Source organism: Sus scrofa, chromosome 8 (assembly GCF_054392235.1).
Source record: "Sus scrofa isolate SSC_HxYL_T2T_F1_AM1 chromosome 8, Sscrofa_HxYL_maternal_Yorkshire_Landrace_v2.0, whole genome shotgun sequence".
NCBI lineage: Eukaryota > Metazoa > Chordata > Mammalia > Artiodactyla > Suidae > Sus > Sus scrofa.
Window position 1 is genome coordinate 39,583,946 of NC_139390.1, and position 26,557 is coordinate 39,610,502.

General features: G+C 47.2%; 1 protein-coding gene across 3 annotated transcripts in view; it reads right to left on the bottom strand.

Annotated features, from left to right (window-relative positions):
- Positions 1-5,151: 5,151 nt before the first annotated feature.
- The window catches only part of LOC146400434 (uncharacterized), a 39,352-nt gene continuing 17,946 nt past the window's right edge, over positions 5,152-26,557 (bottom strand). Inside the window, exons 3-7 of one of the 3 annotated variants that reach the window (XM_084972044.1) lie at positions 21,021-21,121; positions 12,790-12,862; positions 10,664-10,802; positions 5,419-5,530; positions 5,152-5,265 (exon numbers count right to left, since the gene is read on the bottom strand). In XM_084972044.1, coding sequence (XP_084828170.1) covers positions 5,219-5,265; positions 5,419-5,530; positions 10,664-10,802; positions 12,790-12,862; positions 21,021-21,066 — 417 coding nt within the window. In that variant the 5' untranslated portion in view covers positions 21,067-21,121 and the 3' untranslated portion in view covers positions 5,152-5,218. Of the gene's footprint in view, positions 5,266-5,418; positions 5,531-10,663; positions 10,803-12,789; positions 12,863-21,020; positions 21,122-26,557 lie in introns of those variants that run through there. The other 2 variants (XR_014812438.1, XR_014812439.1) reach the window with 2 other exon arrangements.

Sequence of the window (26,557 nt, forward strand, 5' to 3'; positions counted from 1 at the left end):
GTCCAGAATCTGACCACGTTGGGCCACCTTCACTGCTTCCACCCTGGTGGGAGTCAGCTCACTGTAAAGCCCCTTTAATGGACTCCCTTACAGTCTAGTCCGACATAGCAGCCAGAGTGATTTTTACAAAGTGGACGACACATCACGGTACCCCCGGCTCAGAAGCCGGCAGGAGCATCTCACTCCTCACAAAGGAAGAGGCGCTGCAAAGCTCCTTGGGGTCTGCCTCTCCCCCGCCCCATCAGTCACCTCCCCCTGCTCTCCCCACCCCCCTACTTTGGTTCCCACCACCTTGCCCCTCGCCTGCTTCCAAGGCTCCAGCACAGCCCTGCTTCCAGCCATTCTCCCTTTATCTGCTTGTCTGCTCTCTCACCCCCTTCAAGTCTTTGCTCAACTGTCATTTTCTCACTGGCGCCTATTCTGATTGCTCTTCTTAAAATTCCAACCCGAGCCCCTAAATTCCTGAAAATCCTTACTCTGCTTTGCCTTGTCTTTTTTTTCACAGCACGCTCATTGCCTTCTAATGTACTGTACAGTTTTCTTTTTCAGCCCTATTGTCTGTCTCCTCCCCACCGCCCCCATAGGATGTGAGCTCCCAGGGGGCCAGGGGCTTTGTCTGTTTTGCTCACTGAAGAACCCCACCTGCTGAGAACAGAGCCTGGCACACGGTGCGCGCTCAATAAGGATTTATTGAGCCAGCTGGATGGAAGAGTGGAAGGACTGGGTTATAAGAGTCTCCTGATGACGGGCCATGTGCTGGCCCAAGCACTTCACCCCATTTAGTCCTCAAAACGGCCATATTTATTTATCCCCCCCCCCTTTTTTTTTGCTGCATGTGCACATGTGGAAGTTGCCAGGCTAGGGGTCGAATCACAGCCCACACAACAGCCACAGCAACACCAGATCTGAGCCATGACTGCAACCTACACCACAGTTCACAGCAATGCCAGATCCATAACTCACTGATTGAGGCCAGGGATTGAACCTGCATCCTCATGGACACTATTTGGGTTCTTAACTGGCTAAGCTGTGATGGGAACTCCTCCCCCATTTTTCAAAGAAGACCTCTGAGCCACAGAGTATTTCTATTATTTGCCCAAGACTGCATGACTGGAGGGTGGCAAAGCCAAGGTTCCTGCCCAGTCTTCATATTCAACTACCCCACCATCTTTATCCATTCCTGGAGTGAGTATTAATCGGTGCGGCTCTTCTGGAGGGTAATGCAGCCTATGTACAAATAGTTTCATCAATGTTCACATTTGTCCTAGAGAACTAATCACGGATATGCACAAAGAAATTACTGTATTAAGGCACATTGTTTGTAATGACAAACAAGCAAACAAAAAAACCAGGAAAGAACTAAAGTGATACACAGCAGGGAACTGACTTTTAAAAAATCATGGTACCTTCACACAATGAAAAACTACATAGCCAGCACGAATGATCATATAGAAGAATATATAATGACATGGGAAAACCTTCCCAGCCTGTGTTAAATGGAAATAACAAAGACAACAAGCCAGGAAACAAAATGGTATACACATCATGATTCCCCAATTTTGAAAAATCACATTATTTATACATAAACAAAAGACTGGAAGGAATACACCCAAAGGTTAATAATGGTTCTCTGTAATGGTCTGATTATGGGTGACTTGTATGTTCTCTGCAAACTTGGGTGTAATTTTTATAATGAGAAAATATTATTTTAAAAGGAATTTCTGCCTCAACATTAAAATATGTGCTTCTATTTATATGATACATTAATAAATGTTATGAAAAAATTCAGCATACCTGAAGAGCTGAAATGAAAGACTAGATCCCTGTGAAACAGCCAAGGGTTCTAAGAAGTTGGATTGTTACAATTGCACTTCATATAGCCAAGACGAAAATAGTTTCACTGTATTGCAATAGTCTTATCTAGATAAACTGTACTCAATTGTTTTCTTTAAGCCCATTAGATTTTCAAAGGGTTTTTTCTGGTTTGTTTGTTTGTTTGTTTGTTTTTGCTTTTTAGGGCCACACCCTCGGCATATGGAGGTTCCCAGACTAGGGGTCAAATCGGAGCTACAACTGCTAGCCTACACCACAGCCACAGCAATGCAAGATCCGAGCCACGTCTTTGACTTACACCACAGCTCATGGCAATGCCGGATCCTTAACCCACTGGCCAGGGATCGAACCTCATTGTTCCTAGTCAGATTCGTTTCCCCTGAGTCACGATGGGAACTCTGATTTTCAAAGTTTCAATAAGGTTTAGTTTTTCTTTTTCTTTCTTTTGGAGAAATGCCCCCACGAGGCGTTACATTTGACTTCTTTTTGGCACACTTGGGTCTCTTAACTGGAGAGGAGTGTCTCACTCCACAGCACGAAGTACCTCAATAAGTTGTTCCAAGAACATTGCACATAAAACATTTAAATTGTGTCATCACATTAAGAAATTACTGTATTAAGGCACATTCCGAAGCAATTACTTTCATATAAGTTTACTCTTTTAACTCTATTCCTAGTGAATAATCTTCTTTAAAGTCCATCTTGGAAAAAAAGTCCCTTGTGTGGTTTTTGGTTGTTTTGGTTTTTTTCCTAATCACGAGCCATTTTAAGACAGTCAGAAACCTATATAGTGCAAGGAGTACTGTGGAGTTCTTAACATTAAAAATGAGGACAATGCCAGAACGATTAGTTAACTTACTAAATGAAGGACGAAAAGGACACATTGAGATTTGCCCACGGAACAACTTGCAAGATTCAAAAAGGTTAACGTTCCTAGATTAATGGTCATGCAATTGGAAGTGACTTTGAAACTATTTAATTCCTGAAACCCAGATAGAATCTTAACATTCCTGTGGGTTTAAAGATGAAATGTTTCAAAGGATAGGCATGAATGTATTAAAAGAGAGGCTGCAAAGACAGTGGAAGACCTGACAGGAGGGGCCACACTGACACACACACACACACACACACACACACACACACAGTTGTTCACACAGCCCCCACAGCAAACCGGCTGCACTTCTGAGACCTTGAACACGAGCCAAGTGCCTGCTCCAAAGAGTGTGTTCAGTACAGGCCAACGCAGCCCAAAAGAAGGGGACAGCTATGGATGAAAGAACAGACATGCTAAGGAGTTCCCATTGTGGCTCAGTGGTTACCGAACCCCACCAGTATCCATGAGGACGCAGGTTCAATCCCTGGCCTCACTCAATGGGTTAAGGATCCGGCATTGCCATAAGTTGTGGTGTAGGTCAGACATGGCTCGGATCCTGCATTGCTATGGCTGTGGTGTAGGCTGGCGGCTGTAGCTCTGATTTGACCCCTAGCCTGGGAACCTCCACATGCCACGGGTATGGCCCTAAAAAGACAAAAAAAAAAACCCCAAAAAACAAAAAAAAATAAAACCAGAAAACAACAACGAAAAAACCCAGCCTCTTCATCAACACCAAAATGGAAGACAATGGCTTCGGACCTGAACTCCAAACACTTCCACATCTGGAATATAGGCTAGAAATGAATGAATGAAGATGATTGTTTTGCCAGAGTATCACAGGGCTACAAACAAATAATAGAAGAGATTCATCAGTGAGAACCTAGTGGTCCAGTGGTTTTTAGCAAATGCTTGGTCAGGGCTGGAGCCCGAGGGCTGCCCCTTCTCCCAGCTCTGTTCTCAGCACACGCTCTCTTTGGCGCAGTCTTACCTCTTCAATGCTCCCAGGGCTGCTGCCCTCCTCACCATCAGCGCCCCCTCTGAAGCTCCAGCAGCGGCAGAAACACCTTCCTGGGGGGCCTCTCTCCTGGGGAGCAGTAGAGGGCACTGGGCCAGGCCCTGAGGCTTTCTAATCCCGTGTCCTCTCAGAACCCCTGCCTGCAGCCCACACAGTTGGGCCATGGCCTTGCCATGAGGATTTACCACACCAGTTTCTACTTGTGAAAAGATGAGTCCTCTCCTAGGGCACTCAGCCAGGGTCTGTTTTCCTCTAAAACTCAGATGCTTTTTCTTTTTTTTTTTTTTTTTTTTTTGTCTTTTTGTCTCTTTAGGGCTGCACCTGCGGCACATGGAGGTTCCCAGGCTAGTGGTAGAATCAGAACCACAGCTGAGGGCCTACACCACAGCCACAGTGACACCAGATCTGAGCTGCATCTGTGACCTACACTGCAGCCACAGCAACGCCAGATCCCAGCCATATTTGCAACCTACACCACAGCTCACAGCATCACCAGATCCTTAACCCACTGAGTGAGGCCAAGGACTGAACCCACATCCTCATGGATGCTAGTGGGGTTCATTAACCACTGAGCCATGATAGGAACTCCATAAAAGTCAGATGCTTTTAATCACCCCATTATGCCACATCTGAGTTCTAGTCTTAATGGTAAATCTTTAACAAATGGTGTCAATAACTTTTTTTAGGGCCACACCTGCAGCATATAGAAGTTCCCAGGCTAGGGGTCGAATGGGAGCTGCAGTCATTGGCTTACACCGCAGCCACAGCAAAGCATGATCCTTAACCCACTGAGTGAGGCCAGAGAGCGAACTTGCATCCTCTTGGAGACTAGTCGGGTTCTTAACCGGATGAGCCATGATGGGAATTCCAGAGGCAAGAATTTCTGACAGAAGCTAGTCTTAGAAATTCTGGTTCTGAAGTGTTTTTTATCTCCCCTCTGTCCATTCATCCTTTGCCTCCCTCTGACCTTCTGGCTCCCTTTATCTTCTCTTTTTTCTAATCTTAAGGGGCATCTTTAGCCCCCACCTCTCACTATCAGGGCTTCCATCTCTGACAAGGACAACTGAAGTTTTGAGTGTGGCATACAAAGTCCAGCCTCAGAGGCAGTCCTCTCACTGCACCCCCAACTCAGCCCCGTGGCCGACCCCATTTTTGTAGAAGTTCTGGGCACCTATCATATACTATCAGAGTATCTAGAACACCTGTTCCTCTCAGGAAGCAAGGCCCCTCACCCAGGCTGCCCCCACTATTCGTGCTGGGTCCTTTCTGGATCTTTCCTTGTTGTAATGGGCTGAAGTCCCAGGCTTTTCATTTTTCTTACCCCTGCTGGGAGGAAAAAGAGAAAGAACGTTCAGATGAGTGGATGCAGGACGTGGACCCTTCCATGTAAAAATTCCCAGAAAAGCGATTGAAAATTACACACATCTTTCTCTCTTTCTTTCTTTCTTTCTTTCTTTCTTTCTTTCTTTCTTTCTTTCTTTCTCTCTTTTTCAGTTTCAAGCTTTGTGTTTTCCAAAAGAAGAAAACGTTTTCCATGGAAACGCTTATTGGGATAAAAGATGGGAATGAAGCTGTAAAAAGCTTGCAGTGAAAAAGTTTGAATGGAACAAAGAAGGACGAGGTTCACGCAGGGTCCCAGGCTTTCTGAATGGGGCGGGGCCGAGGGCGGGGCGGGGGCGGGGCCGAGGGCGGGTACCGGGCGTGGGGACCGGCTGAGCTGAGCGAGGGTGGCTTGGGCCAGCATTTGTCCTCCTAGGGATCTCAGGATACTTTTTTGAGGCCGCCTTTTGCTCCGAAATGGCTGGAACCTAAGATGAAACATGACAAAATAAATGGGCTGACCCCAAAGATAGGGGGGCTGAGTTTCAGCATCCAGCTGTCCCTACCAATGATGCCTGGAGATCTGTTCATAAATAAATTAGGAAGATCAGACTGATGGATCAAAAGCGTAGGTTATAAAGCAGTAGTGTCTGTGTGTGTGTTGCCTGTATACTCTTTCCGACACATGCAAGTGTGTCTGAATCAGAGACATCCAATTGGGCTCCTGCATTGCCTCCTCCAGGAAGCCTTCCCTGACTATTCTAGTTCCTGTTCCAGTCTCCAGGGTGGGTTAAGCCTTTCTCCCATGTGCCCAGCAACCACTCCGCAAACTTAGCAGAACATCTAGCAGAACATTTATCTGGTGTACTTCACCAGCCGTGAACTTTTTGAGGACCAAGGCTGGTTTGGTTTGGTTTTGTTTTTGTCTTTACAATACCAACACCAACACAGTCCAGCACCTGGCACATAGTATGCCTTCAAGATCTGTGTGCTTGGAAGTGTGAGGCACCTTTTTTTTAGGGCCACCCCTGTGGCATATGACATTCCCAGGCAAGGGGTTGAATCAGAGCTACAGCTGATGGTCCACACCACAACCACAGCTACGCAGGATCCGAGCCGAGTCTGCGACCTACACCACAGCTCACGGCAACGCCGGATCCTTAACCCACTGAGCGAGGCCAGGGATAAAACCCACCACGTCCTCGTGGATGCTGGTTGGGTTTGTTACTGCTGAGCCATGACGGGAACTTGGGAAGTGTGAGGCATCTCAAAACTTTAGGTAGGTAGCAGCAAGGCAATCAGTGATTTACATTCAGTGGTTCTGGAGCCAGACTTCTTGGGACAAATAATGCCTTTAGCATAGTAACTATGGACCCTTAGATCTCAATATCCTGATCCTTAAAATGGGGGTATGATTGGCACCTGCCTCTTTGGACTGCTGAGTGTTGAAAAAGGTAATTATTTAAAGAGCTCAGCCCAGAGTCTACTGCTTAGCTCGGTAGGCACTTCATCAACAGTAGGTAATTCTACTATAGTGTGAGGCAGAGAGAACCTTTCAGAACAAGAACAAACTAACTCTAGTTCTGTCCCTACTTTGCTGGAATCCAGGTTTTAGAGACCAACTCATCCTAAATCCTGCTTTTCTCTTTGTAGTGTGTGAACTGGTCCAGCTTTTCCTGGAAACCTCCATCTAGTCACTTTTCTCAGCAATCTGAGCTCTATGAGCAAGGCTCATGACTGCTCCCTGCTCGGGGAGCAAGTCAGTTTTTACTTTGGCCTTTCCAAGGGAGCTGAAGATATCAACCTAATTCTGTCCACCTGAGGACAGCGGACATTATCCCTCTTCTGTGCCCTTGAGGACGTCTTGCTGGTTGCTAGGTTACAGGATGAACATCAGAGAGACAGAGAGTTGTTTGCTTCCAAATCTCTAGGTACTTCACAGGCCTGGGAATGTCTCAAAATTAACATCCTCCCAAAACAGAATTACTCAGGTCCATCCTCCGCTAAGCCCTTTAATTATTATTATCTCACCAGCTCACATAACATATGTATGTGATGGATATAAAATGCCTTAGCCTCCCTTTTATAGATGAGGAATCGAAGGCCCAGAGAAGTTAAGGGAATTCTCAAGGTCACCCTGAGAACAGCAGTGTGTGTGTCGGTGGAGGGGCCCCGAAGACTCCAGGACTTTTGACAAAGAAACCAATACAATACCCTGTTTTATAACATGTTTTAGCACTGTTAGAAATATTCCCTTAAAACTTTCAGTACTTTTAACTAGCCAACTATTCTAAAAAAACCCAAAAACCAAAAACCAAAACGTTCAGTACTTTAGAAGAGACTGCTGTTTATCCATTTTCTCTTTCTTCCTTAGTAATAAAGCAGCTTTTTTTTTTTTTCTTTTTTCACTGCACCCACAGCATAGAGAAGTTCCCAGGCCAGGTAGTGAATTGAAGCCACAGCTGCAACTTATGCCATAGCTGAAGCAACGCTGAATCTTTAACCCACTGTGCTGGGCTAGGGATTGAACCCACCACCACAGAGACAATACCAGATCCTTAATCCACTGTACCATAGTGGGAACTCCAAAGCATCCTTTTTTTTTTTTTTTTTTTTTGCTTTTTATGGCCTCACTGGGCACATGGAAGTTCCCAGGCTAGGGGTCTAATCAGAACTGTAGCCACCAGCCTACACCACAGCCACAGCAATACGGGATCCGAGCCGTGTCTGCGACCTGCACTGTAGCTCACGGCAACGCTGGATCCTTAACCCACTGAGCGAGGCCAGGGATTGAACCTGCACCCTCATGGATCCTAGTTGGATTTGTTAACCACTAAACCATTATGGGAACTCTCCAAAGCATCCAATTTTTAACTGGGCACATGGGCAACAGGAGAAACTCCACTCCCCAGCTTCCCTCACAGATAGATGTGGCTACACAATTAAGTTCTGGCAATAGGAGTAAGTGGAAATGATGTGTATCCCAAAAAGGAAAAAAAAAAACGTATCCTCCTTCTTCCTTTCTGCTGTCATGTGGATGTGATAGCTGGCACCAAGCAGCCATTCTGCATCATGAGGTTGGGGTAAAGTATGTTCTGGAAGATAGAAGGTGCTAGTCCCTGATTCTGTGGCTAGGCATCTTAGCCTCTGATGGATTGTGCAACACTTAGTTCATGTGGGGAAGAGATATATTTCTGCCTTGTTCAATGAATTGTCACTTGCAGTTGGACCTAACCTTAACAATACTTGTGGTTTTCTATTGCACTGAGAAAAAAAAAAAATCCTAGATACTGAGTGAGGGCTGCCATGCCTTGCATGACCCAGTCCTGGCTCGCTTACTTTTTCAGTACTGTCTGCATTATCCATCTCTCTCTTGCTCTCAACATTTTAACTCTACTCTCCTTCTTTCGCATATGCTGTTCCTTCTGTGTGGAATGCTATTCACCTGGATAACTCCTGCTGACACACTGGGGTCTCAGTCTATGTGCCCCATATTCAGAGAGGTATTCCCTGACCAAGCTTTTTTTTATGCTTTTCCTTTCTAACCCCTAGCTTGTCAATGTGGAAATATAGATTGTATTGCATGGTGATTTGTTTAATGTCTATCCTGACGACTAGACCTTAGCTCTGAGGGGCCCTCTATGCTGCACACCCTGCTCGTACACAGGGCCCACCTGGGGCAGATTATAGTTTTCAAAGATGTTGGTAACAGTATTTCCCATCCTATATACATTTCTACAGTGGCATTTTCCACTTTCCCATCAGGAAGTAAAATCTATTTTTCCACTTCCTTTGATCTGGGTAGGCTCTGGGACAGCTTTCACTCCTAGCATATGGCAGAAGTGACACTGTACCTGTTCTGGGTGTGGCCCTTAACTGGGCTGGTGGCTTCTACTTTCCCCCTTTGGAAGCCAGTCGCCGTGGAAGAAGTGTAGGTGCCCTTCGGCCACTATGCTCTGCAAAGGCTCAGGCCCAAGGGAGGAGGCCTGGAGGGTGAAACCTACATGAGGAAAGAGGGTGGGTCCACAGGGTACCAAGGCCCCTGCTATGGGAGGGAGCCACCTGGGGTTGTCCAGCCTGGAGGAGCCTTCGGATAACTCCAGTCGCAGCTGAGATCTGATCACAGCCGTATAAGACCCAAAGCAAGGACCCTCAAGCTGAGCCCAGCCAAAGGATTCATTTGTAAGAAGCAATGATAAATCGTTGTTTGAAGCCATTTTGTTTGGGTAGGGGCTTGTTATGCAGCAACAGAAAACATGAACAGAGGCCTAGAGTAGGCAGTCAGTACATAGGGGTCAAGTGGCCAAGATGGATAGATTTTATTTTTTTTGTTCTTTGATCGTTAGAAGCTAAAGGTCTATAGAAAGGCTGAGACAGATCTTGGCCCAGCCTGTCTTCCAGCATGGAGCTCTGGCCCCGGGCCTCACCATCCTTACCGGAGGCCTGTGATTTAATCCCTGCAAGATGAATGCAAGCAGATAACGTTCTCCTGCAGGAGTGGGTCCAGGAGTGGAGGACACACTTGGGAGGACAGACTGGGGATGACAGCTGGTTGTCACTGGCCTCCTTGCTTACTGCGGTGGGTGCCATCTTTCAACCACCGTAAACACAGCTTCCGTGTCTGAACAAAGAGGGAGATGGGTAAAAAGCAAGGAGGCTCCTGAAATGCAGAAAGGTGGTGAGACAATGAAAGCAGCAGCCAGGACAGTCTCTAGGCACTGGGGTTAGAGGCCATTTCAATACTTTCTTCCTTCTGCTCATCTGCATTTCCTAAATACCCTTCAGAACACATCTTATTGTTTTTCTAAAAATATGAAATACCTTCTTATTTAAAGACTTGAATTGTGCTCTGAATTTCGTGAAAGGTGCAAACAACCAAACTAAACTGAGATCAAACAAAACACTGAAACAAATCCCAGGCTCCGGAGTTCCTGTCGTGGCCCAGCAGGAACAAATCCAACTAGTATCCATGAGGATGCAGGTTCGATCCCTGGCCTTGCTCAGGTTGGGGATCCGGTGTTGCTGTGCATGGGGTGTAGGTCACAGAAACCCCTTGGATCCACACTGCTGTGTCTGTAGTGTAAGCCAGTAGCTACGGCTCCTATTTGACCCCTAGCCTGGGAACTTCCACATGCTGCAGGTGGATGTGGCCCTAAAAAGCAAAAAACAAAAAAACAAAACAAAACAAAATGAAAAAACACCCCAGGCTCCAAAGCTGCATTCTCAGCAGCCAATCTTTTTCTTTCCTTCTTTTTCTCTTCTTTCTTTCTTTTTTTTTTTTTTTTTTTTTTTTTAGTCTTAAAGGCCATTATTTCAGGAAGTAAAGAAATAAGCATTATCCCAACATAGCTTATAAAGGGCAAACAAGAGCAAGCATTGGGGCGGGGTGCAAAGGGGGAGGCAGAAACCTGGGAACCAGGTGCAGAGCATGAGCCCCGCTTCATTTTTCGGTGGAATATTTGGTTTGCTCAGCTTGGGCCATGAGTCCCCCATCTAGCAGCATCCTGGACTCTTTGACCCCCCACGCCTCCCCCCCCACCCCCGATTCATAATTATCCAGCTTTAAGTTACTCTTTGGAAACTATTTTGGTCATTATGCTCTTTGGTGTGATTAATTATACCTTAGTAAGAGACCAAGATATATTCTCCGGAGATGTAACCTTTTCTAATTTGGGAGGAGTAATTTTCAGCTCAGCCAGCTCAGGAGCCATGTAACACTGAATCACCGCTCCAAAAGTGGGCAGCTCAGGATTTGGAAATCTAGTGAGCCAAAAAATTAAAAAAAAAAAAATTAAAACTAGAAAAATTCGCTTGGGAAGGAAATAACCCTGCCTTTGCAATAGCGTCTCCCAGGAGTCTCCTAAGGGCAGGTTCAAGACTATTTCATCTTTTTTTGTTTGTTTGTTTTGCTTTTCAGGTCCACATCTGTGGCATATGGAAGTTTGCAGGCTAAGAGTCGAACTGGAGCTGCAGTTGCCAGCCTACACCCCAGCCATAGCCATGCCAGATCCAAACCTGGGATTGAACCCACACCCTCATGGACACTGTGTCAGGTTCTTAACCCACTGAGCCACAATGGGAACTCCCAAGACTATATAATCTTATTTTATTTGACAGGTGTTTACTGACTCCTGCATGTATACCCAGAGTTACTGGGCTACTGGCTCCGTGACACATGGCATTCATTGTTCATTCATTCACTCATTCAGTAGGAATTTAGTGGGTGCCTATTATGTGTCAAGCGTTGCTCTGGGTCTAGATTCTTACACTTCATCCATGAACAAAACAGACAAAAATCCCTGTCCTGGTGAGCTTACCTTCTAGTAGGAGGAGGGAATAACTGTAAATCTTACACAAAAGCAAATGATATAGTACATTGGAAGATGACAAGTACTGCAGAAAATAACAATACAGTAACTGGTAAGGGCCATCAGGAGGACCTGGGTATGTGTGTGTGTGTGTGTGTGTGTGTGTGTGTGTGTGTGTGTGTGTGTGTTTATAGCTTTGCAGTTATTAAGCAGTGTGATGTAGTGGGTTGAATAATGGCCCCTCAGAAGAAATATCTGAATCTTAACCCCTGGAATCTGTGAAAATGATATTTGGTTTCCATGGTGGCTCAGCAGTAACAAACCTGACTAGTATCCATGCGGATGCGGGTTTGATCCCTGGCCTTGCTCAGTGGGTTAGGGATCTGGTGTTGCTGTGAGCTGTGGGTTAGGTCACAGATATGGCTCAGATCCCGCATTGCTGTGGCTGTGGCGTAGGCTGGCGGCTGTAGCTCTGATTCGACCCCTAGACTGGGAACCTCCATATGCCACCGGTGCTGCCCTAAAAAGACAAGAAACAAACAAACAAAAAAATAAGATGCTCCTGATTTTACTTGGAGAAAGCATCACCATGGAGAGAACTCAAGGCTATTCTGCTAGAGGGAGAGGGACCTGGAGAGAGAAGACCACACAGAATGAATTGGTGGTGGGGGGAAACAGAGGCACAGCAGAGGTAGGCAGCACCGAGGCCCTGGACAGGTGGGTGAAGCTGCTGTGGGCCTCCCAGCCCAGCTGAATTGTCCATGAGCCAATTGCAGCTGCTGGAGTGAACCAGCCAAGGCCACGTGAAGTAGAGTCCACACACTGAGCCCTGCCCAAATTCCTGACCCACAGAAACATGAACAATCATAAAAGGTTGTTGGTTATATGGCAGCAGACAACGGATAAACTCTCTCTGAATCCTCTCTTTCTATTCCTGAGGACTGTGAGAAGTCATGATAGAGACTTTTGCTTTGATGCACAAATCTGCAAAAGACCCGCTCTGTCTCCACTTGTCTTCATGTACCCAAGAAAGGCAATCTGGCTTCATTAAAATGACTCCTGCGATACCAAAATGTTATCAGTGGATTTCTTTGGATGATGTACTTATAGGTAATGTCCTGCATTTTTCATTTTTTCTAGAATTAGCAAAAATTGCTTCAACAATGAGGAAAGATACACCATAGCTCTCTTCCATAATGATGGCAGCCACTCCCACTCCTTTTCTTCCTCTCTGTGGGACCTTAAAGAGCCAGATACTCATTTTCCTAGTCACCCTTGCAGATGGAGGTGACCAGGCTACCAGACATCAGCCAATAAGATACAAAGGCAAAACTGCTGAAAGGCTTTTAGGTAAGAGTTTTCCTTTCCGGAAAAAATAAGAGAAAAAAAAAAAGCTGCATAGGAGAACTTTCTCTTGCCCTCCTCCCTCTGCTTCCTACCTTTGAATTTGGTTACTTAAGATTGAGATGGCTGGAGCTCCTGCACCCATCTTGTAACCATGAGGCAACAAATCTATAGTTTAAAAAAAAAAAAAAAAACACAGAAGGATGGAAAGCACCTGGCTTCTTGATATCTTGATATCACCATTAATTGCTAAATAACCCTGAGATTTTTCTACTCGTTGACTCCTTGTTAACTAACTGACAAATATTCTTAGGGCTTAAATCAGGCTAAGATTTTTTTGATTACTTGCAGTTGAAAGCATTCCTAGCTAATATAACAATCCTGTGGATGGTTAACATTCCCTTGCTAGTACTAATTTTTTCCATGCAGCTAAATCCAATTACACTTGTAAATTATTCCTTTTCTCATACTCTGTCTCGGTGGAGACAAGGACTGGCTGGTTACCCATCTTTGCATTGTTAAACCAGCTAGATATGTAATGGCTCTTGTCAAGGGTGAAACTTTGGTTACTCACACCCCAGTGTATGGGACCTATTTGCCTACCTGCAGCTGCAGTGGTGGTAATGTCATTACTTTGCAAAACCCCTGGTGGTTTTGGCCGAAGGGGGTAAGTGGCATGTGTTCTGCAGTTTCTCTTCTTGGCCTCACTTAGCAGGATAGAGTCATGCCCCCACCAGACTCACCAACTGCTCCACCTGCGTGCAAGAAGGCACACTCAGGAAGGCAGTCAGGTCCGCAGAGTTCCACCAGAAGCAAAGATAAGGGAAAACTCAGGTCACTCTCAGTCACAATGATCTAAACCAGCATTCTATTTTTGTTTTAATTTTGTATTATGGCAACCTGAAACATATGCAAAAATAGGAGTATAACAAACCATCATGAACCTAGCACTCAGCTTCAAGAATTATAAATTCATGACCTTTTTTTTTTTTTTTTTTTTTTGTCTTTTCAGGGCCGCACCCATGGCATATGGAGGTTCCCAGGCTAGGGGTTGGGAACAGCCTACACCACAGCCACAGCAATGCAGGATCCGAGTTGCATCTGCGATCTACCCCATAGTTCACGGCAACGCGGGATCCTTAACCCACTGAGTGAGACCAGGGATGGAACCCTCATCTTCGTGGATACTAGTCAGGTTTTGTTAACTACTGAGCCACAGTGGGAACTCCCTGACTTTTCTTTTTTATACTATATACCTACCCACTTAACTACTTCACGTATTATTTGGAAGCAAATCCCAGACATATTGTTTCATTTCTATATATGTCAGTACTCATCTCTAAAGGCTTAGGAGTTTTTTTAAAAGTATCACCACAATAGGGAGTTCCCGTCGTGGCTCAGTAGTTAATGAATCCGACTAGGAGCCATGATATTGAGGGTTTGATCCCTGGCCTTGCTCAGTGGGTTAAGGATCTGGCGTTGCCGTGAGCTGTGGGGTAGGTCGCAGATGTGGCTCAGATCCCGCGTTGCTGTGGCTGTGGCCTAGGCCGGCGGCTACAGCTCCGATTAGACCCCTAGCCTGGGAATCTCTGTATGTTGTGGGAGCAGCCCTAGAAAAGGCAAAAAGACCAAAAAAAAAAAAAAGTATATATATATATATATATATAAACCACAATATCAATAGTACACTTAAAGATAATTCTTTAATACCATCAAATATTCAGTGTTCAAATTTCCACCGATCTTTTTATTTTTTTTATTACTCACATGAATTTATCACATCTGTATCCACCGATCTTTTTAAGATGGGTTATACTATGTAGCATTGTTTTTAGTTAATATAAAAGTAGCACATACTCCTGGAAGAACTTTGGCGAAGCATGAAAAAGCACATAAAAGACCATGTGGACTCACCCACAATCCCGAGAGACCTCAGTCTCTACGGTGCGATGTATGATTAGAAAAAGATGGCCTAGGCGTTCCCTTGTGGCTTATCGGGTTAAGGATCTGATGTTGTCACTGTAGTGGCTCAGTGGTGCTGTGGCGTGGGGTCAATCCCTGGCCTAGGAACTACCACGTGCTGAGTGTGCAGCTAAAAAGAAAAGAAAAAAAAAAAAAAAAAAAGGAAAGAAAGAAAAAGATGGCCCTTCCCAGCAAGATCTCAGCCACTGCTGTTCTCCCAAGTAGACACCCTTGCCTGATGGACACATGGGCCACTTGCGTATTTGTGGCCCCTAGAAGTTCATCAATATTTATGGGCTATATGCCTTCCAGATTTTCTATGGATACATACCTAATTTTTGCATAATTGTTTTCCTACTATACATTCTGTTTTGTAAGCAGCCTTTTCCACTCAATAGAAGACTGTAAACATTTCCCCACGTCATTGAATTTGCTTCCAAAGAATGACTCTCTGTGGCTACATCGGGTGCGTCTTACGACTGCATCATAAGTGATTGAAGCAGCAGGCCTGTTGTTTAGACCTACTGCCTTTGGAGTGCAGCGCCTGTCTTTAGTAGATAAAACACAGGCAAGGACATTATGTCCTTTTCAGGAGGAACATTAAAACACACAGGGGAGTTTCTGTACACACATTGCCTGACTCTGAGGTTTTAAATTGGTTCCACCCATTGGTTTGGGAAGAAAGCAAAGGTATGGTTCTACTTAGTTCAACTCAGTGCCTGGGGGCAGGGAGCATTGTCCCCTGACGTGTTTAGATTCCTAGCCATTCCTCAGTAAATAAGAAGCTTCGGTGAAGGGCAATGAGGCAAGAAAACAGTTTTCCCAAAGTTACACAACCAGGAGATTGAGGGTTTGGGCAGCCAGCCTCAGCTATTGTATGAAGCAGAAAAAAAGCAGTGGGCTCTGGGGTTTTCTTGGACCACTATTGCTGGGTGTTAGGGCACGAACCACCTTGGATGCGAACCACCAACTGACTGACTTGTAAGAACCATCACAGGAGTTCCCCGTTGTGGCTCAGTGGGTGAAGAACATGACTAGTACCCATGAGGATGAGGGTTCCATCCTTGGCCTCGCTCAGTGGGTTAAGGATCTGGCATTGCCATAAGCTGTGCTGTGGGTCACAGGTGTGGCTTGGATCCAGCATGGCTGTGGCTGTGGCTGTGGCGTAGGCTGGCAGCTGCAGCTCCAATTCGAAACCCTAGCCTGGAAACCTCCCTAGGTTGAGGGTGCAGCCCTCAAAAGAAAAGAAAGAAAGAAAAAAGAAATGTCACAGATTCAGGAGTTGGCCAGTGGATTCTTGGCAAATTGGCAGCTCCTAATCTCCATCTTTTGAGAATTATGATAAACATTAAGGTTCACTGCAAAACACCCATCTGTCCAAACCTATAGCCCACAGTTACCCCCAAGCCTGAGCCACCATATTTTCTATGCCAGCTCTTCTTTACTGAGTCTGCTAAATGAGAAAAGACTCAATTTAATAAAGTCCCTGGGACAGGGTGAGGTCAGAGGGCAGATGTGAACCAGGAATTCCTAACCCCAGAGGCCACTCCCATGGGTCATGGAATTTGTTCAGTGTCTTGAAATCCCGGAGATGGGCAGAAAACTTAAATGCAAATGATCAGAATTGCGTCTGGCAGCCTAAAGAAGGACTAAGAAAAAAAGAGTTTATATCAACTTGTACGTTCAAGTTTAAACCTTGATCAAGAGCCCTTGTGGGCATTTCTCAGGAATAGGAGGGGCACAGAATGTCAGGTCCTACTCAAAGGCGATGTGCACACCAAACTTGACCTGCAGGTGCTCAGGAGTCACAGACCCATAATGAGCCATCTCTCAGTGCTTCCAAGGAGCTGCATTTTCATCCAAAGTTTTCCCACCTCTTTGTATCAGAAACACCATCGGGCGGGAGATCTGTTCCCCAGGGTCATTGGGACAAAGCATTGCAAACTGGGTGACTTAGAACAAGAGAAGTGTGCTCTCTGCGGTTCTGGAGGGTAGACAATTGAGATCATGTTAGCAGGGCCATGCTCCCTCCAAGCCCTGAGGAAAGGGCACTTCCTTGCCTTTCCCAGCTTTGGTGGCTTCATCCTGGAGCTCCTTGGGTTGTGGCTGTGTCACTAACCCCTGCCTCATCTTCACGGGGCTGACTTTCCTCTGTGTGTCACTGTCACATTTCTCTCCTCTTATAGGAAACCATCCTACTAGATGAGGTCTTAGGACCTTATCTCGACTTGACTCCAGCTGCCAAGATCCTATTTCTACATCAGGCATTGGAGGTTCACAGGCATTGGAGGTTAAGCCTACAATGTAGCTTCGTGAGGACACAATTCAACCCATAACAGATAGAAGGCCTTGGATTATAGATCCAGCTTCATCACCAATTACTGTGTGATTTTTTTTTTTTTTTTTCAGGGTCATACCTGCAGCATATGGAAGTTCTCAGGCTAGGGGTTGAATCGGAGCTACAGCTGCTGGCCTACACCACAGCCACAGCAACACCAGATCCAAGCCATGTCTGTGCCTACACCACCGCTCACAGCAACTGTGGATCCCTGACCCACTGAGTGAGGCAAGGAATTGAACCCGCGTTCTCATGGATACCAGTCCGATTCATTTCTGCTGAGCCACGACGGGAACTCCCACTGCGTGATTCTGAACAAGTCACTTACCACCCCTGGGCCCCAGATGCCCTCATGCATCCCTACAGGTATCCTTGTGGCCTGCAGATTCAATGCAGTTGGAACAAGAGCCTAATTTATTGCAAATGAGTCAAAGAGAATGGACTTGCGGTGGAAAGGGCCTGCCAGGGTGCGAGCAGCATCACAACCCTGAGCGGCAATGTCAAGACCAGGACCAGGGGGAGGGCGCTGTGGGATGTGCTTCCTAGCAGGGCACCTAGTAGGGAGTCAAGGGCACAGGATCCCTCCAACAACCGGCCCTCAACTGAAGAGTCATCAGCAAAACTGCCGGGCTCCTCCCCTGGGTACCAGAGGCCACTGACCCCCAGGGCAGCATCCGTGATCATCCATCCTAGAGCCCAATGAGCACCATCCATGACTCTCAGCTCCCAAAGCTCATCGAGAAACCAGCACTGACAGGTGAGACCCATTCAGCTCAGACAACTCAGTGTAATCAATCCGACTACATATGCCTCCCCTTAGCGCAGCTTAAATATTTACACAGCCACAGCGACTATGCGTTCCAAATGCAGCGGCTGGGAGTGGGTGAGAGGGTTTTAGCCCTGGGTGAGACTGAAGGAACTTGACATGTTATGGAATCGAGGGCCCCAGAAGGTGAAGCCGGGCAGTTACACATGCTAGGAATGCGGATGTAGCCCTCAGTGTGTGTCTGAGGCTGACAGGGTTTGACAGTCTCCATCTGGGAACAATAACCCGCCAGCAGCAGGCTGGCCTTGGGGAGGGGCGGCTCTGCCTCCTGGCTCTGTCCCTCTTTCCTCCCTCCCCGAGCCACCCAGGGATGGGGAGGTAGTGGTGCTGAGCAGGTCCCTGTTACTCTGCAGGACAGGCGGTGTGGCTGCACGCAGGAGTCCTGGAGAGGGCAGGGCTGAGGGCTGCCTCATCAAATGCTTGCCATTCCAGGAGCAGCGGGCTGAGGACAGAATCCATTTTGGCCCCTCTGGGAGACCTGGGTGGAATGCCAGGGGGAAGGCCATTTGGGATGCCAACGGATCGCCCAGCCGGCGGCAGTGGGGACAATGAGATCTGCGAGGGGGGGGTGGGGTGGGGGCTGGGGGCAGTGTGCTCACGTGTTTCAGACCTCGGGCTTGCTTTGTGCGAATGGGGGAGGGGGCTTTCCTCTGTGAAGTTCAAAGCACCGTTCACACACTTCCTCTGCTAATCCTCACTCTGATCTGAATTTTGTTGCGTAACTAAACTGATTACAAGAATTTGGTGACTCGGGCTAGGCTGGGCCCCTGGGACAGACTTCCTCAGGCATTGCCCCCACACGGCCCACCAGCCCTGGGGCAGGGCAGTGAGGTGGGGAAGCTGGCTCAGGGTACAGAGAAATCTGGAGGAGGAAGAGGCGTGAGGACCAGGTCACAGAGCCCAGCATAGCCCTGCTTTATGCATGGGATGCTGAGGGCAGCCAAGAGTAGGGGGGGAGTTTAAATATTACTCTTAAGCTAAGGCATCCTTGGAAATGTTCTGACATGGAATAAACTCTATTTACAAGAATTCCTCTGTAGGAGAGTAGAGTATAACATGGTTGGAAGAAATCTTAACATTCTCCAGGGAATATTTGAGTAACAAGTAAATACGATGCTTTACAAAGTACTTTTTTGCTAGGTGGGTGTGCCAGATAGAGGCCAGAGCAGAATTGCTCAGGACAGCAAACTGGAGGCTGTCCTACTACTAACAGCCCTCCTCTCTTTTCCCTCAAACCATTTTCAGTGTCTCCATATGTAACACAGCCTCCTCTGCAGTCAGGAGTGGCTGTGTGGCCAAGCTCTGGCCATTGAGATATAAGCAGAGTGGTTGTATGAGGCTTCTGGGAAGACTCTGTAAAAGGCAGGGGGTGTGAATACTCCTTTTGCCTTTCCTTGGTTCCTCCTTCCTGTTGCCTGGAATGTGGATGTGATGGCTGGAGCCCTTGGCAGCCATATTGGGTTATGAGGCAACCTTGAAGGATGAAAGCACTGAACTAGGATAGTGGAGCAGAAAGCAAGCTACATGGGTCCCTAATGAGTGGGCAGGACCACTATAGAAGCCCTTTAAACCTCCTTTATGTGAGATAAGGATAAACCTCTTGTTGAGGGTACCACAGTTAGGCTGCTGATATGAACAGCCAAATATGATTTCTAATTGAGTCGGGGGCCAAATGATTAGCTTCCTTGGGGTGCCGTCTGCCTCAGTTGGGTCTGCTCCTGGCCCTTAGCTCAGGACTCTCCTTATTTTTTCTTTCTCTCCTTCCCTTTCCCCATGTAGGCACTGTCCCGGGTACCCAGGGATCCTGCGGGCTGCCTGTAAGCAATTCCCTCCCAACCTTACACAGCAGGAGACGGAGTGCCAAAATGGTTATCAGTAAGGGAAACGTAAACATAAGCAAGACTCTACAAATGTTATAAACAGACTCTTTCTCAGAAGCTTGGGGCTTCTCGTTAACTACAGAACCTATTTCTTGGAATAAACTGAGGAACTGTGATTGTTTTCGGGAAATTGCAAAGAACACCCCCAGGATAGGGTGTTTAGAGCACTTTGTACAGCTCTTCCAGGGACCTGGGGGGCATGGGAGAAATGAGGTGGGGGTTACTGGGGAAGAGACCCGTGTTCCAGTGGGAAATGGACAGAGAAAGAAGGGCACAGGCAGACTTGCCAGTTTCTGGTCCCCTTGCCTTCTGTGTGGATATCCCGTTCTGATGGAGCCATCAGGCTTCCTCATCAGCAAGGGCCTCATCAGTCACTGGGCCTCTTGAATGTGTAATTGTAGAATTTCTCCCAATCCGAGCCTTGAAGGTAGGGCTGTTCACGGACACCGTGAGAGCACCCCCGAGGGCTTTGAGAAGTGAGCCAACTTGCCCAAGATGACAAAGCTAATTGGCAGAGTGGATTCAACAACAGCAATAAGGAGTTCCCGTTGTGGCTCAGCAGGTTAAGAATCTGACTAGTATCCACGAGGATGTGGGGTCACTCCTGGCCGTGTTCTAGTGGGTTAAGGATCTGGCATTGCCGTGAGCTGTGGTGTAGGTCATGGATGTGGTTTGGATCTGGTGTTGCTGTGGCTGCGGCATAGGCTGTAGCTCCCATTCCATCCCTAGCCTGGGAATCTCCATATGCCGCAGGTGCCGCCCTAAAAAGCAAAAAAAAAAAAAAAAAAAAGAAAAAAAAGAAAAGGAAAATGTCTCACCCACAGCTTTCTCATAACACAATGTAAGCCATCTTTTAAGATTTGAGGGTCAGGAGTTCCTGTCATGGCGCAGTGGTTAATGAATCCGACTAGGAACCATGAGGTCGTGGGTTCGGTCCCTGGCCTTGCTCAGTGGGTTAAGGATCCGGCGTTGCCATGAGCTGTGCTGTAGGTTGCAGACTCGGCTCGGTCCCGAGTTGCTGTGGCTCTGGCGTAGGCTGGTATCTACAGCTCCGATTAGACACCTAGCCTGGGAACTTCCATATGCCGTGGGAGCGGCCCAAGAAATAGCAAAAAGACCAAAAATAATAATAATAATAATAAAAGAACTTAAAAAAAAAAAAAGATTTGAGGGTCAAAGCCTCAGAGCCATCCTTGAATTTCTCTCTGTCTCTCATACCTACATTCAGACACTCAGAAAATTCTACTGATTCGACTTTCAGAATACTTCCAGAATCTGACCACTCTCAGCACTGTCACTGCCACCCCTGGTCCAAGCCACCCTCTTTTCTCACCTGGATTATCGCTGTGGCCTCCTGATCAGCCATCCAGCTTCCACCCTTGGCCTCTTCCACCTGCTCTCGACATGGCAGCCAGAATGAACTTGTCAAAACAAAAGTGAGATCATATCAATTCTCTGCTCAGAAACCTGCAGAGGCTTCTTAACTCCCAGTAGGAAGCCATAGACCTTCGTGCCACCCAGATTCTTTTCTGGGCCAGCGCACCCACCCCTGGACCACCAGTAGCTCTGAGATGTTCTGCTTCCCTGGGGAATTGCCCCCCGACTCATAGGCTCTGCCTTGGCTGGCAATTTGCAGTCCCTCCCTCACCCACTCCAGGGCAGCCCAGAGCCAGGAAATGCCCTTGTGGAAAGCAGTGCTATGTGTTTGCTGGGATTGAAACCAAAGAACAAGTACTGCCCAGAAACCAAGCCCAGAGAAGTAACCGGATTGCTGATTCATCAATAGTGTAGAACATTCAAGATCTGAGCCCTGCCTGCCTGATGTGGCATCTCCTGGCTGTAGCAGTGAGCCTGGCTGGAACACAGCCCTAGATACTCTGTGAAATGTGTCAGAATCAGCCTCCAGAATGAGTTAGGCAATGGCTCTCAGCTTGCCTTGCCAGGACTCCAACCCAGGCAAACAGGAGCTATTCCCCCTTGTCCTTGGCCGTTCCTGTCTCTGTCACACATTCTGATGGCTCATCCCAACAAGGAAGCACAGCCTCACATGGGTGCCTTCTACCACCTACCTTTCCTCATCCACCTAGTTTTGAAATCCTATCTGGGAGCAGATGAATTGATTTCTCATGTTTACTGTATCGTTTGACTGAGACCAGAATGGGCCAACTGTGGGAGGCAGGTGGTCTCAAGAGGGGCAGACAGATGCCTTTGGACCTACAAGAAAGTGAGCCGGGTGGCTGGGTTACTGGCAAATCACCCAAGGTGGAGAGGACTAGACCACTGGGGTCAGAAGCCATCTTTCATAGGCAGGAGAGTGTAGACGAGAAAGTGGGCTGAGTCTATGGGCCACAGACCTAGCAGGTCAAGACTCCTAGCTTGATCGCCCAGGTCAGGATTTGTGCAAGTCCTGGGACACATAGAGGACGAGGACTCACTCATTTATTCCTTCAAGACACATTTGCTGAGCACCTGCTATATACCAGGTACTGTTCTGGCCACTGAGGAGGCAGCAGGGCATGAAGCAGATAGAGTAACTGCCCTTCTGGATGGACATTTTAAGGAAAGAGATAGACAAAGTTAAATATCTGTTACACTGGGTGAGTACTAAGAATAATTACAACATCAACAACAAAAACCCAGAAAAGTCCTAGATTGGGTTCCCTAGGAGCAGAGCCTGAGACAAGGATTTGGTGCAGGTGGTGCAGGTGCTTTTTATTTTAGTCGAATTGAAGCTACAGCTGCTGGCCTAAGCCACAGCCACAGCAATGCCAGATCTGAGCCTTGTCTGTAACCTTTGCCGAAGCTCACAGCAATGCCAAATCCTTGACCCATGGAGCAAGGCCAGGGATCGAACCTGCCTCTTTTATTTATATATATATATTTATATTTTTATTTATATATATAAATATAATCATTATATATATATAATGATTTTTATTTTTTCCATTATAGATGGTTTACAGTGTTCTGTCAATTTCCTACAGTACAGCATGGTGACCCAGTTACACATACATTCCTTTTTCTCCCATTATCACACTCCAACATAAGTGACTAGACATAGGGCCCAGTGCCACATAGCAGGATCTCATTGCTAATCCATTCCAAAGGCAATAGTTTGCATCTATTAACCCCAAGCTCCCAATCCATCCCACTCCCTTCCCCTTGGCAACCACAAGTCTACTCTCCAAGTGCGTGATTTTCTTTTCTGTGGAGAGGTTCATTTGTGCTGTAGATTAGATTCCAGATAAAAGTGGTATATATGATATTTGTCCTTCTCTTTCTGATTTATTTCACTCAGTATGAGAATCTCTAGTTCCATCCATGTTGCTGCAAATGGCATTATGTTGTTCTTTTTATGGCTGAGTAGTATTCCACTGTGTATATATACACCACATCTTCCTAATCCAATCATCTGTTGATGGACATTTGTGAACCTGCTTCTTAATGCATACTAGTTGGGTTTGTTACCACTGAGCCACAACAGAACTCCTTTTTTTTTTTTTCTTTCTTTTTTTTAAAGGAAGGAGCATCCTTAGATGAATAGGAAGGAAGGAAGCAGGTAGTGAATGAGGAAAAGTTAAGTCAGAATGTGGTCCTGGGGCTGATGCATGAGAGACTCCAGAGTAGTCAGCTAACACTGCAGAACTGTCTGTCCCCACCGAGCCAGCATCTCGTGTCTCCTCATCTTTCAGTCATTGGCTCTGGGCTGCTCTGGGGTGAGAGAGGGAGGGGCTGCAAATTGCCAGTCAAGGCAGAGCCTGTTAGTTGGGGGCAATTCCCCAGAGAAGCAGAGCATCTCAGAGCCAATGGTGGTCAAGGTCACAGGGCTTGGGGTGGGTGCACTGGCCCAGAAAAGACTCAAGATGGGGCAACAAGGAGAAGAAAGGATAAAGCACCAGTGGAAGGTAAAATTTCAATGGGCTGTGGAGGAGGCCTCACTGAGAGAGCACCCAAAGGAGGTGAGGAGGCTGGGTATGGTCCAAGTGGGAAGGGCGTGTGGGGGGAGTTCCAGGGACAGGGCTCTGATGAGGTGCTGGTCCTAGCCCAGCATGGGGGGGTGCGGGCAGGAGAGGAAGGCCAAGATGTCACAGGGAGGGAGGGGGCAAGCCATAGGGCACATGGGGATCCTAGCAAGGTCTAGGGCCTCCTTCTGGGAGTTAAGAAGCCACTGGAGGAGTTCCCATCATGGCGCAGCGGAAACAAATCCGACTAGGAACGATGAGGTTGGGGGTTCGATCCCTGGCCTCGCTCAGTGGGTTAAGGATCTGGCGTTGCCATGAGCTGTGGTGTAGGTCACAGACGTGGCTTGGATCTGGCATTGCTGTGGCTGCAGCGTAGGCCCGGTAGCTGTATCTCCAATTCCACTCCTAGCCTGGGAACGTCCATTTACCGTGAGTGTAGCTCTAAAAAGCAAAAACCAAAACCAAAAAAAAAAAAGATAGAAAAGAAAAGGAAAGTGGCACATACTAGCCACTGGGGTTGTCCTGAGAGTTACCGCTGAGCTGGACTCATCATCATAAGCAACAAACAGATGTGAGTGGCTGTAGTGGTTTGTTATAGTTATCAGCTTGCTAGTCCCTTTCTGCCCTCATCAAATCCACCTGGCCAAGTTTTCGCTGTGCTTTTGCCCTAATTGGCATCTGCTTCCTTCACTTCTCATGGACCTCTGACCCCGTGGCCCTCAGCATCCACTGCAGCCACGGCGTCTGGTTCGCTTCCCGCTGCCCTCCTGCACCTGGTCCACTTCGCCTCCTCTTTCCTGAGGATGTGTGTGACTCCAGGCTGCCTTTTCTCTGTGAATCGCTCTACCCAATTTCTCCTCTCCCCCTTTAGTATTTCTTTCTAGGGTAACAGTTTTAAACTGTTCCCTGGAACATCTGTGCAAATGTTCACAGGTCTCAGAAAGGAGGAACCTTAAAATCCTTGCTGCCACTCACAGTGGATTCAGAAGGATTCATCCACACATGCAAAATATAATGAACATTACCGTCCTCTCGAACATAAAGACATCATTTTGTGGCTTATGGAATAATTTCATATTTCTCAAGGGGCAAAATCCTGTTCTGGTAACAGAGGAAAATCTGTTTAAACTCTAACATCCCACTGAAGTTTCACAAAGTTGAGCTCTTAGAAGGCCAACCCTAAGGGGTCCTAGATTTTGCAGAGCATGTGGTGAGCACAAGCACTGCTGATTCTATAGCTAAGATCCTGCATGCTCTACTCCGTCGAGAAGCCATTGCTTGCATGGTAGGCAGGACACATCAATTCCTTCCATTCTTCTTTTTTTTTTTTTTTTTTTTTTGGACTTTTTGTCTTTTTAGGGCCTCTCTCATGGCTCCCCTCCCCCACGGCATATGGAGGTTCCCAGGCTAGGGGTCTAATCAGAGATGTAGCCACTGGCCTACGCCGGAGTCACAGCAACGCGGGATCCGAGCCACGTCTGCAACCTACACCCACAGCTCAGGCAATGCCGGATCCTTAACCCACTGAACGAGGCCAGGGATCAAACCCGCAACCTCATGGTTCCTAGTCAGATTTGTTTCCACTGCACCATGACAGGAACTCCCCAATTCCATCAATTATTCTTAACAAATAGAAACTCAGCTATGGAGTTCCCATTGTGGAAAGGGCAGTGGGGAGTTGAGATGGAGCCTTAGTCATTTTTGTGACTCAGCGCCCAGCAAGTGGGGCTGATTGTGATTCATAGCTGATTTTTAAAAAATTTGTATTATTATTACTTTTTTCTTTTTACAGCTGCACCTGCGGCATGTGGAGGTTCCCAGGCTTGCAGGTCTGTATCACAGCCACAGCAACTCCAGATCCCAGCCACCTTTGAGACCTACACCAGAGCTTGTGGCAACGCTGGATCCTTAACCCACTGGGCAAGGCCAGGAATCGAAACTGCATGCTGATGGGTCCTAAAGATTCAGATTCTTAGCCCACTGAGCCACAGTGGGAAACCCTACTCTTTGTATTTTCAACCCCAACTATCGCATGTGCTATAGTGCCTGCTGCTGACACGGGGCTGGGCTGTGACTTTTTCCTGAACCGTGCCTGGTGGTGCCCTGTTTGAGGTCATGGCACAAGCAGGCAAGCAGCCCCGGGCTGTGGGCAGGGATGGCCAACAGCACTATGCAGAAAGCATTCAGGTGGGACCAGGAGAGTGACATGAATTTCCTCACTTGGGAGGTAAGGGACCTGTTCCAGAACCTCAGGTTTCCTGATTCCCAGCCCATTTCCTTTAGAAACCCACCTGTTGCCTCCAGGGTCCTACCCATTACCCAATGTACCCCCAGGGTCCCCCCAACTTCATTACTATGCAGGTGAAATTTATTTGTCAGAGCCCATAACCCACAATTCCCCCCGGAAGTTCTGTGGTTTCCCTGGTGACCTGAGGCGAGGAGGCAAAATTGGACCATTACTTAAGCAGAACAGAGGTCCTGAGTCCAGGGCATCAGCCTGCAGCATGATGAGAAAGCAAGCTGGCACAGCCGAGGAAAGGGCAGGAAGAGGCGAGTTTCCCAGCAGTGATTCTCTGTCTCCAAAAAGCCCCAGACCCTCCCAGTCACTCACTCACATCCCCCAACAGCCTTGGGTTAAAATCCACTAATAATCTCTTGGTCCCAAACTGGCTGCTGGAGCCCAAAGGAGAAGGAGGACCAGCCAGTGTTTTCTCCGGGAGACAAAAGGTTCTCTCACCCAGCCCTGTGCGCAGAAAGCCTGACCCCCCTGAGAAACGGCAGCCAGAAAAATCCACACTCCTCATAATCCTCCAGTTTCCCACTAATCAGACGTCTAGACAAGAAGGGTCCCTGCCCCCTTTCCTGTTTGCAAATCTGCCTTGACAAGTCCTATTC